Source organism: Notechis scutatus, chromosome 8 (assembly GCF_049901735.1).
Source record: "Notechis scutatus isolate UNSWTSFEM ecotype Mainland chromosome 8, rNotScu1.2, whole genome shotgun sequence".
Taxonomy (NCBI): domain Eukaryota; kingdom Metazoa; phylum Chordata; class Lepidosauria; order Squamata; family Elapidae; genus Notechis; species Notechis scutatus.
In genome coordinates this window covers 27,027,371-27,037,951 of record NC_142016.1, presented here as the reverse complement: position 1 = coordinate 27,037,951, position 10,581 = coordinate 27,027,371, and the positions used below count along the sequence as shown (strand labels likewise).

General features: G+C 58.0%; 2 protein-coding genes and 1 long non-coding RNA gene across 4 annotated transcripts in view; 1 reads left to right on the top strand and 2 right to left on the bottom strand.

The window, feature by feature from the left end:
* Nucleotides 1-1,349: 1,349 nt before the first annotated feature.
* OPA3 (outer mitochondrial membrane lipid metabolism regulator OPA3) lies at nucleotides 1,350-3,000 on the bottom strand. Its single transcript, XM_026688847.2, has 2 exons — nucleotides 2,554-3,000; nucleotides 1,350-1,884 (listed from the first exon to the last, which is right to left on the bottom strand). The coding sequence occupies exons 1-2, from the start codon at nucleotides 2,693-2,695 to the stop codon at nucleotides 1,556-1,558; spliced, it is 471 nt and encodes a 156-aa protein (XP_026544632.1). The 5' UTR covers nucleotides 2,696-3,000; the 3' UTR covers nucleotides 1,350-1,555.
* LOC113426478 (uncharacterized) overlaps nucleotides 2,525-10,581 on the top strand; it is a 23,799-nt gene continuing 15,742 nt past the window's right edge. The window contains exons 1-2 of one of the 2 annotated variants that reach the window (XR_015750398.1): nucleotides 2,525-2,656; nucleotides 3,851-3,992. This is a non-coding gene — a long non-coding RNA (uncharacterized LOC113426478). Of the gene's footprint in view, nucleotides 2,657-3,850; nucleotides 4,926-10,581 lie in introns of those variants that run through there. The other variant, XR_015750397.1, reaches the window with a different exon arrangement.
* The window catches only part of GPR4 (G protein-coupled receptor 4), an 11,035-nt gene continuing 6,674 nt past the window's right edge, over nucleotides 6,221-10,581 (bottom strand). The window contains 3 exon segments of the mRNA XM_026688845.2: nucleotides 6,221-6,378; nucleotides 6,381-6,457; nucleotides 6,460-7,627. Of these exon segments, the coding sequence (XP_026544630.2) occupies nucleotides 6,310-6,378; nucleotides 6,381-6,457; nucleotides 6,460-7,420 (1,107 nt within the window). The 5' untranslated portion in view covers nucleotides 7,421-7,627 and the 3' untranslated portion in view covers nucleotides 6,221-6,309.

Here is a 10,581-nt window from a genome sequence, read left to right as displayed (position 1 = left end):
TTCTGCCCCTTAAACCAAACCTGGCCCCTTTTAAGACTTGTGGGCTTCAGCTCCCAGAATTCCCCAGCCAGCATAGCTGCTTGAACTCCACAAGCCTTAAAAGGGGCCAGGTTTGCAGATACCCCGCCCCCCCCCAAAAAAAAAACCCAAAAGCAGTCCCTAGAGCTGCTATTAAAGATGTTATTTTAGAGCGCTTAATCAGAACATTCTTGCAGCTCCCCTAATCGAATCCTTAAACTGGTGAGGATGGAAAATACGGAGCCCAGGGAGACATCTGGCTTCGCTGGGAACTGCCCAGAGTTGGTTATAAGGCAATTGAAATGTTTTAAATAAATACACCCAGCCGCAAACTGTATAAACCGGGGAATTCTGGAGGTTGACGTCCACAAGTCTTAAAAGTTCCCAGGGTTGGGGACCCTTGCTGGAAACTGAATTAAGATGCTGAATGTACCACAACCCCCAGCAGCCCCAGCAGCCCCAGCCAGCACAGTTACTGGTGAGGGATGCTGAAGCTGTGGACCTCCAAATGCTACAGAAACATTTCTGCCACCTGAATTGAAGAACAAGGAACAATCACCGACTATCTGATGGACTCAAGTTATAGTGGCGATACTGGGAATCCTCCACTTACCACTTTAGTGACCGTTGCGAGTTAAAACGGCCCAGAAAAGAGTGACTTACGCCTAGTCCTCACCCTTATGACTGGTAGCATCACTATGGCCATGTGATCGAAACCCAAGAGTTTGGCAACTGGCATGGATGTATTGCAGAATCCAGGGATTCAAATGATTAAAATCTGCAACCTTCCCACAACCAAAGTCATTGGAGGAAGCCAGATTTGCTTAATGGCCACATATAACAGCTACAGGGAAAAAAAAAAAAAAAAAGGCGATTCAGATGCAACTGACTTAGGAAGCTTTGCTGAGGGATGGAAATCCCAGTCCCAATTTGTGGTTGTCATCGAGGACTGAGAGGCCCCGGAAGGACATCTACGGCCGGCATTCCTTGTGCTTTCTAGGGAATTCTGGGAGTTGGAGTCCAGGCTTGCTTAAAAGTTGTCCTGGTTGAGAAAACCTGATCTACGGGGTTGCTAATGTTGAGGCCACGTCCTCAAGAGCCTCCTTTGCTTTCCAAATCTCCAGCCTGCTTCCGGATGAACCCACCTCCCTGCCCAGCTCCAGCAGCAGGAGAGCTGGGGTGCTGCCTGAGGAGAAGCAGTTGCCCCACCCTAGGCAGGGCAGCTCCTTCCTGGGGTTACAACCGGTCGCCTCTTGGAGGGAGAACGAGGAGGGGCCAGAGCCCTGGCAGATGCTCCCCGGCGCTGACCGAAGGAAGGAAGGGAGCCTGGTCTTTCTCTGGCTTTTTTAATTGATCCAATATTTACATTCTAGGAAAACGCCTAGCCACTCGGTTGGGGTGCGCAGGCTCAGCACCCCAAATCCTGGTGTGAAGAAGGACTGCCGGCCGCTCCCCCCACCCCGGCCGGCCTGGATCCGGATCCTGGAGGTGGCCCAAGGAGCGCCCCACCCCGGCTGTCCTGAAGGGCGGCGGGCGGCTACTTCTTGGGGGCGGTGGAGACCTCCACCAGCACCCGGTTCATCTCCCGCAGCCGGGCGTCCAAGGTCTCCAGAGTCAAGCTGAGCTCCGTCACCTGCTCCTGCAGGCCCAGCAAGGTGCTGCTCAGCTCCTCCTCCTTCTTCTTGGAGTTGCTGCTCTGGCGGGAGTATTCCAGGAAGATGCACAGCCCCCCCACCCCAAAGACGATGGCCTCGCCCAGCAGTTCGGCCCCCAGTTCCGCAGCCGCCTCCTCGTTCAGCGGCTTGATGGCAGAGCCCCGGAAGCCCATGATCCGCATCTTGGCCCGCATCTCCACCCAGTGGTAGACTGCAAGAGGGGAGAGAGAGAGAGAGAGAGCGGGCGGGCGGTGGGCGTTGATCTGCAGGGGTCGCCGGCCCAGCCAGCACGGAAGGCCCCGAAACCCCTCCTTCCCGTCAGTGGGGTGGGCCCTGCCGCCAGCCCGGGAGCAGCAGCAGAGCAGCCGGCCGGGGCACCGGGAGGCTGGCGGGGAGCAGGGCCGAGTCCGCAGGGCCAGGGTCCCGGGTGGGCAGCGGCCTCCTCCGCCGGCCCCCGCGCAGGCTGCGCGAGCCGAAGGGGGCAGCTGGGAGGGGACCGCAGGCGCTCAGGCACCCCGAGACGCCCGCGTGGGGGGGGCGGGGGTTTCGGTCCTAACGAGGGGGAAGCGCCGAGCGAACCGCGGCCGCTTCCTTCTGCCGGGCCAGGCAACCTGGGGAGGACCCTCTTCGGACGTGCCAAACGTCCCTGAGCCAGAAGGCCGGCGCCCATCTCTGGCCTCCGCCCTTCCAGGTAGACTGCTCCAAGCGCTGGAGGCTCGACGGCCGCAACCACGTGCCGCCGCAAAGTCACCTTCCTCGCTCGGCGCCTGCGCGCCCCAGCCCGCGCTGCCCCATTGGTCGTCCCCGCCGCGAGCCCCGCCCCTCCCGCTTCCCATTGGCTGCCCGCGCGCGGCGGGCTGCTCCCGAGCCGCTTACTCACGCTGTGCGGGGGGACCACAGATATACTGGCGGAAGAAGGGGCTGGCGCGCGCTCCGTCCTTGATGCGCGCCGCCAGGGGCTTCGAGAGCTGCCGGACGCCCAGGTAGAGCAACTTGGCGATGGGGAAGGCGCCGGCCACCATCCTCGCGCTCCCAGCGGCCCCCGCGCGGAGCGGCCCGCCAACGTCGAGCGCGCTGACTCCGGCACGCTCTGCGCGCCCCGCCCTTTGCGTAGGCCTCTGGCGTCACCCGCGTATGCAAATGCACCTCATGAATATGCAAATGTGCCCCTTCCCACGGTCTCTCCGGCCGCGTTAGGGGTGGGGCCTGTGCTCAGGTACTCAGGAATGCCTAAAAGGCGACGGTGTCCTTTCCAGCGCCGAGGCAGGTAGCGGCGGGCCGGCCTTCCCTTCTTTGCTTCCCCCTCAAGCCCCATCCCCGAGGGGAAGGTGTGCTAGCCCGCTTCCGGTGTAAACTCGTCATAGAGACGGCGGGGCGGGTGGCCCTTGGCTTGTGGACCATAGAGATGCGGAGCGGCCCGCCCGCGGGTGCCCTCCTGTTTTTTCTGCCTCCGGGAGGATCCCGAAAAGCCTCCCCCGGGTGAAGGTTTGGGTTTTGAGTGGAGGGCCGGAGAAGAGCCTGCTGCAGGAGGCGGGACTCCAAGGCCCATCGTCCTGGGCCAGGAGCCGCGGTGAATCCTTGCTCTCTGCACCACCCCCACTGGCGGCCTGCAAATGGGCTGCTGGGGGGGGGGGTCCTTGGTGGGTTTTCTTGCAGACGTTTCGTGACCCAACTAGGCAATGGCATGAGTGCCCAGGCAACCAACCTCGCAGTGCACTGCTGACGTTGCCTCGTTGGGTCACCAAACGTCTGCAAGAAACCCCACTGAGCTCAATCCTGAGCTGCCAAGGCTCGCTGAAATGGGCTGGTCTTGGGTTCAGGTTCTGTTCATGAAATGAGGCTATCCTGCATTACCTGGCAGGAAGTTTAACTTCCGGCTGAGTAAGTCAACCTGCTCAGGAAAGCAATGAAGCGAGAATAAAGGCAGGCCAGGGAGAGTAATGAGGCGAGGAGGTGGGTGGTGCCTGGACTTTGCAGCTTTGGATCCTTGGTAGAGCCCTGCACCCTCCCCGGGAGGCCTCTGCCGGCTTTTTCTGGCCAGGGGATTGACCACACGCTCGTCCCTCCCCACGGGGTCACCCAAGAGCCTGGGAAGGCAGATTGCAGGACTGTGGTTAGGGGAGAAAGGAGAGTCAGGGCACCCTGACATTAAATCCCTTTTCTCTCTGCCTTTTTAGGGGCTGCCACCTTCTGTGCCAGGAGAACTAATTGACCCCCTTGGAGGGAGAAGCTGCCAAGCGAAATCACCGAGCAGAGAAAGAAAAACTCCTGCAGCTTAGTTCCAAGATCATCAGACACCCAGGACTTCAACACGACTCGGTTTGTTGGGAAAGTCTGGGGAATTTATGACCTCCGATGTGCACCACAGCCCTTCTGGCGTGAAATGTCCAGGGCGATTTTCAGTCATCCAGGTCATGGTTGTCCCAAAGGGGCTTTTCCAAAAGGACTTTCTTGGTTTTTTTCTTCCTTGAAAACGTTTCACTTCTGAAGAACTGAAGAAACTTCTTGGATGGGAAGCAAAATGTTTTCAAGGACACCCCCCCCCCCCAAGAAAGTCCAGTTGCCTTTTGGAAAAGCACCTTTGGGACACGCCAGAGTTAAAGTTGGACTGAGGCGGTTCAGGTCCCAACGCTGGGAAAGTCAGAGGAGCCGACCTCCCTTTGCTCTGCCCTTCATGCGGGTGACGGCGTCCTCTTATCGGCATTCCAGCAGCAGCCGGAGGATCCAACCAAGAGAGAGAGAGAGAGCTAAATAAACAGCACATTCGCCCTCAGAACATCTGAGGTTTCAGGGAGGGGGATAAGCCCTCCTTCACCAGGAGGGATGGCGCTCCTCCCTCCTTGTCCCTGTGGAGGCGGGCGTGCTTCCTCCTCCTCCTCCTCCGGCCTCCCCTCCGGCCTCTCCTGTTTATTCCCAGGAGGCCTCTCCGTCCAGGGGTCCTCCTTGGTGAGGCTAAGATGAGGCTGTTCTCATCTCGGAAAGAGGCTGATGGCCATCCTTCTTGGTCAGGCATTCCTGGAACAGAGAGTCATCTGGGGGGCAACTGGCCAGAAGTCCCCATTGACTTTGGACCGAGGGAATTTTTGGAAGCAGCTGACACGCCTTGTATCTTGTCCCAGACAGATTGTAACACTACATATATGTGGTAAATTTAGCTGATCTGGGGGAAGAAATACTATTCTTACATCGTTTCTGATGACATAGATTAATACCCGTCCCACGCTCATTCATAAACATGCCCTGAAGGAATAATTCAAGTCCACCCTTCCATGAATTCTGATATAATCCAGCTGTGAATGTGAGAGGGAGCCACGGAAGCAGGTCAGCTGACTTCTCATGCAGGCTGGAACCGAGGGTCCCACCCAGACAGAGCAGCCGACAGAGGCAAACATGCACTGGTCTCTCTCTTCAAAACGGGAAGCAATTCCAGATTCTCCTATTCTAGTCCCTTAGCCGCCCACGGAGGGCTGCCCTCTTCTGGGAGGAAGACCGATTCCTCCCGCTCTCCCCTTTGGGGGATGGATCAGGCCAGGCTGAGGCTTCCTTATGTGGCAACCAATCACGGCCTCTGGCAATGTTCCATTAATTACCCTTCCAGAAACTCCCTGTGTTTCCTGTCCTGACTAGGAGATGGGAAACTGTAAGAGGCTAAGGAGAAACAGACGCAGGGGGTTGTTTTTATCTTCTGGGGTTCGAAGGGGCCCTGGGGAAGCATCTGGGCACGGAGGACTGCTCGCCCAGGTTGGATCCGCGCACTTCTTTCAGCTAATTCTCTGGTTTAAAGAAGCATAAATTGGACAAGGAGAGAAACCGGGGAGTCCCCAGCCTTTTTGTGTGGCACCGGAACCAGCGTGTGTATTGCAACTTAGGGCTCAAACCTTATTGCTGCTGCTTCTCTAGATGAGAGAATTTATCCGTTACCTCCGGAAACCTTTACCTGGTGCTGTCCAGAGGCCAGAGGGTGGCAGCTTCCAGAGTCATCAGCAGCCCTTTGACCCAGCTGCCTGGAAATCGAATGGAGGAAGAGGAAGGCTGCTCTCATGGAAGTGGCTGGTTTGGAGCCGTGCAAAAACCGTGAGGGGGAAGAAGGCCCAGAGCGAGCCCTGTGCCGGGGCCCACGTGCCGCTTTCTCATAGGAGGGGAACGCGCAGAAGGGATGGAGAATAATAGGGTCAGGGTGGTTTTTATACCCTTAAATGGTAAGTGGTGTCACATGGTGTCACACAGCTCACGTGGGAGGCCCGTGGGAATGAGCGTGGCTTTACTGTTTGTGTTAGTAAGTTATGGGAACTTACAGGGAACGCCTGGCTGGCCTCACCACGTCAAATCTGGCCGTATCCCCGGCTCCTGTCTTTAAGTGACACAACATGGCCTCCGTGAGGAGGTGCTGCTATGCCTGACAATATGAGGGGGAAATTGCGTTCCTTGCTGTAGCGTGGATGGTAAAGAAATGCCTGTGAGGCGGTTTGTTTGCCTGGTAGCACTCGGCGCAGGCCAGGTCTGGTTCTAGGTGGAACGGGACAGAAACCTGCTCAGACACACAGGGCTGTTTTTAAAGGGTTGTAATATGATGACTGGCTCTTAAGGAATCCTCAGGATGCTGCGTGGCAGAGACTGGCGGCTCCCCCAGGAACAGTCACCGGTTAAAAGTCAGGACCTTCAGGTGGAGGTCCTCGTGCCCCACCCCCAGCCCGCCGGCCTGCGAGGAGGGGGCAGCGGGAAGGCCAGGGGCTGCCGGCAGAAGAGGCTCCTCTTGGTGGACAGAGGGGTGTCGAGGGTGAGCGGGCGCTGGCCATCTCCTGGGGCTTGGAGCTGGTGAGGAAGCGCACCAAGGTGGAGAGGGCCTTGGCCACATCGCTGCGGGCGCCCTCGTTGGCGAAGCAGTAGAGGATGGGGTCGGCCACGCAGTTCAAGCTGGTGAAGGCCAGGGAGGTGTGGTAGGCCACGAAGACCTTCTCCTCGAAGCCGCAGTCTCCCGGCTTGGTCAGGTAGACGGTGCTGCGGGAGAGCAGGATGAGGTGGTAGGGGGCGAAGCAGAAGAGCAGGATGGCGATCAGGCTGAGCGAGAGGCGCTTGATCTTGGCCTTCTCCTGCTTCTCGGTGGAGACGTTGCCGCGCACGGCCCGCAGGATGCCCTGGTAGGAGAAGAGCATCAGCACCCAGGGGAAGAGGAACCCCAGGAAGACCCGGTAGAGGTTCATCCAGGCCACCCACTCCTCCATGGGGTACTTCTCAAAGCAGAAGGTGTGGTTGTAGCGGTCGTGGAAGAGCTCGTCGTGGAACAGCGGGGCGGAATTGGCCCCGATCTCAATGGCCCACACCACCGCGCTGACGGCCACTGCCGTCTTGACCCTCCGGAACCTGGCGAAGCGCAGCGGGTGGGCCACGGCCAGGTAGCGGTCCACCGAGATGCAGCAGAGGAAGGCGATGCTGACGTAGATGTTGGTGTAGAAGATGAACCCGAAGAGCTTGCAGGATTCCTGCCCGTGGATCCAGTTGTCGTAGTGGAGGAAGTAGTCGATCCAGAGGGGCAGCGTGGCGATGTAGAGCAGGTCCGCGATGGACAGGTTCATCAGGTAGACGCCCAGCTCGTTCTTCTGCCTGACCTGCAGGTAGGCCGCCCAGAGCGCCATGCAGTTGGTGGGCAGCCCCACCGTGATGACGATGATGTACAAGGTGGGTGGGAAGAGGTGGTCTATCTTGGAGTCCACGGGGCAGCTCCAGCTGGCTTGGCTCGTGTTGCACATCCTGCGGGGGGTCCGAGCTCACAGCAGGAGTTTGCGTGGCTGGCTGTGGGGTCTCCACAGGACCACGCAGGCTGCCGAAAGGAGCTTCCTGGAGCTGCCACGAGGAAAGGTCTCCATCCTGGCCCCCTCAATGGCCCGGCTTTCGCTGCCGTCGCTCTGGTCTCCGGGCTGCCCTATCGCCCCCTGGCCTTTCCCGGCTTTCCAGACCTGGGGGGAGAGAAAGAGGCGGGTTGAGCCTGGCTGTCTTTTGTGTGCGGAGCCTCAGCCGCAGAGAAACTCCGTGGGCCAGGGAGCAGAGGAGGGCGGGAAGCATGCCAGGGGATGGGCTTGTACAAGGAAAACCTTTCCTGGATGTTGAGCCTTAAAATTAATAATAAATAAATAAATAAATAAATAATAATAATAATAATAATAAATAATTTTATTGCGAGGAGCATCAAGTCCAGCCCCCGCTTGTTCAGTGCGGGAACTAAAACTGAAACTTTTCTGGCCAAGGGCTGCTCAGCCTCTGCCTGAACACAACCTGCATCCCCCTCAGAGGAGACCCTGACGCACGCCCCCCACCCCCGCCTTGGTTGTTTGGATCCACCCTCAAATTGGTCACACTCTGAGGGAACCTGTCCATGTTTATTTGGGATGGTAAAGAAAAGGTGTGTTCTTACTCAATAGTATCCTGTCCCTCCCTTTTTTCAAGGCTGAACGTCTGGGGTCCTCGGTGCTCTCTGAGCTTGGGGGTTCCTTTGCAGACATTTCATTACCCAACTAGGTAACATCATCAGTGCTAGTAACTAGGGAGTTTGTTCCCTAGCTTGCCCTGTCTTTGTTGTTTGGGGTGTGATGGTAATGAAACATCTGCAAGCAAAGCCTCCAGCTCAGAGAGCACCAAGGACCCCGCAGTTCTCCTCCTCCTCCTCCCCCTCCTCCCTTTTAGCAGTTGGGTAATGAAACGCCTGCCTGAAAAGCAGAGGGAGCACAAGGACCCCACCCTTCCACCTGGAGCTACACCTGCTGTCTCTCCGGAAGGCCAGGCACATCCTCCGGGTCTCCTGGCAGAACGTGGATTCCAGGCCGGACGTTCCACACACACACACACACACACACAGGCCTTTGAAAATGGTTGCGCAGCTTCTGGGGAGAGCTGGGAAGCCGAGACGTCCTGTTTCTCAGGGCCGGGAAAAGAGCCTCCGAGAACAGGGGGGTCATTGTCCTGAAGCGTCTCAAGGCACAAACACGGCTCTTGCTGCCTGGGAAAGCCCATCCCTTCGTCCGTCCAGACCGGGGAGCCGTTTCTCAAGGAAGGGCAGGTTGGCTCTGCGGAAAAGACTCCTGAAAAATTCATGTTGACCTTTTGGGGACGCTTCATCCTCCTGGCTGGAGCTGGAGGTCACGAGGACCCCCTCCCCTGCCAAGAAGGTTCCCGGATGCCCCCCTGCCGGGCTCCAAAGGGCAGAGAAGGAAGCAGGCAGGCTGGTGCGGCAGCAATGAGGCTCCTGCCAGCCCAGCCAGGATGTGGGAAGGAGAAGCGACGCTCTCCATTGTCCCCAAATGAAGAGTCACGCCATTCCAAGCCACACCTGCCGGGGTCCCTGGGCTCCAGCCCCTCTTGCCCTTCCACCGTGTTTCTTTCCCCAGGGAGGTTTCTGGACGGGGGCAAGTAGAGCTTCATCCTGTTGACAGCAAACCGGGAACAAGACGGCCGTGTGCATGCAAGGCGCTTGGATGGGGTGCAGGTACTTGAATGCACTTCGAGGAGACTCCAGCAGAGAAGTGAATGGGCCTGAAACCTCTGCCCAAGGGAGAAGGGGGGGGAGGGGGTCCCTGGAAAAAGGACCGGTGCCACGAGAAGCAGCGGAGGGAAACTGACCAGGGAGAGAAGCAACCGGGAATTAGGAGGAATGGATCCGTGGAATAGCTTCCTTCCAGAAGTTTTGGGTGCTGCAACACTGGAGGCTTTCAAGAAGACATTGGACCTCATTTGGTCTGGAGTAGTAGGGGGTCTCCTGCTTGAGCAGGGGGTCAGACTAGAAGACCTCCAAGGTCCCTTCCAGCTCTGTCATTCTGTTATTTTGTTCATGTGGTCTCCGTCAGCTTCCTCCAGCTTCCGTGACCCTTAGCCATCCCAATCCCTCTCTGTTCCGTAAGGCCCCCTGGGCATCGAGAAGGGAGCAGGACGGGGCTCGGAATCCCAGCGGGCATCCTGGGAAGGGGAGGGGGGCTCGTGCAAGCAAGGATGGCGGCGGGGCAAGAGGGGTGGATATACGAGGAAGGAGGAGACGAAGGATTTGCCCCTCTTTTTCCAAACCCCCAAAGGTATTTCTCTTCTGAACAAAGGTTGACTTCCACCAGCAGTTCAGCTGCTCCCCATCGAGGGTCTTCCTGGAAAGGGAGGCCCTGCCTGCCTGTGGGAGAACCCTTCACCCCCCCCCCCCAAGAACAGCCAACTGCGGAGGATCAGGGGCTCAGGTGGAGGTGGGGCACCAACCGGCCGAGACTTCTTGTGGGCACGTCCACCCAGCATTATCCAGGACCCGCAGGAGGATTTGGGTGCCGCTAGCTGGGTGCGCTGCCGGGGGTGGGTGGGTGGGATTTGCTGTACATTTGGCGGAAAAGTCCAGTGGGTCAAACCCTTCTGCCAGGGGGACCTCCTGTTTGTGCAAGGAGTAAAAGGAGGTCAGGGTAGATAAGGAAGGAGCCTGGCAGATCCTTAAAATGTCCTCCACGTCTCCCACCCGAAAGGCTTCGGCTCGGCCTTTTCTCCACTTGGGGTTGCTATGGAGAGGAGGGGAGATCGAAGGATTTTCCGTGGAAATGGTACTTTTTGGCTTTTGTGAACAATTCACCCGTGGAATGGCTTGCCACCAGAAGTTGTGGGGCTCCATCACTGGAGGTTTGCAAGAAGGGACGGGACAGCCGTTTGTCTGGAATGGTATAGGGTCTCCTGCTTGAGCGGGGGGCTGGACTAGAGGACCTCCGAGACCCCTTTCCAATTACGTTATTCTGCTAAACAGCAGCGTCTTTGCTGGGTAATCCAAGCAACCGGAGGCGAAGACCCAGGAACCGACCCCTAGCAAGCAGCCGCCTCGGCCCTCTTTGCTCTGAGCCATCACCAGGCGGAGGGGAATCCAAGCCAAGGGAGGGAATCGTTGTCCTGGGGTGCTTGT

What these genes read in the sequence shown, in the direction of transcription:
- OPA3 (XM_026688847.2), bottom strand. Translation starts at nt 2,695, where the DNA reads ATGGTGGCCGGCGCCTTCCCCATCGCCAAGTTGCTCTACCTGGGCGTC. An exon ending in CTGTGGTCCCCCCGCACAGC is followed by an intron (nt 1,885 to 2,553) that starts GTGAGTAAGCGG and finishes CCCCTCTTGCAG; the next exon opens with TCTACCACTGGGTGGAGATG.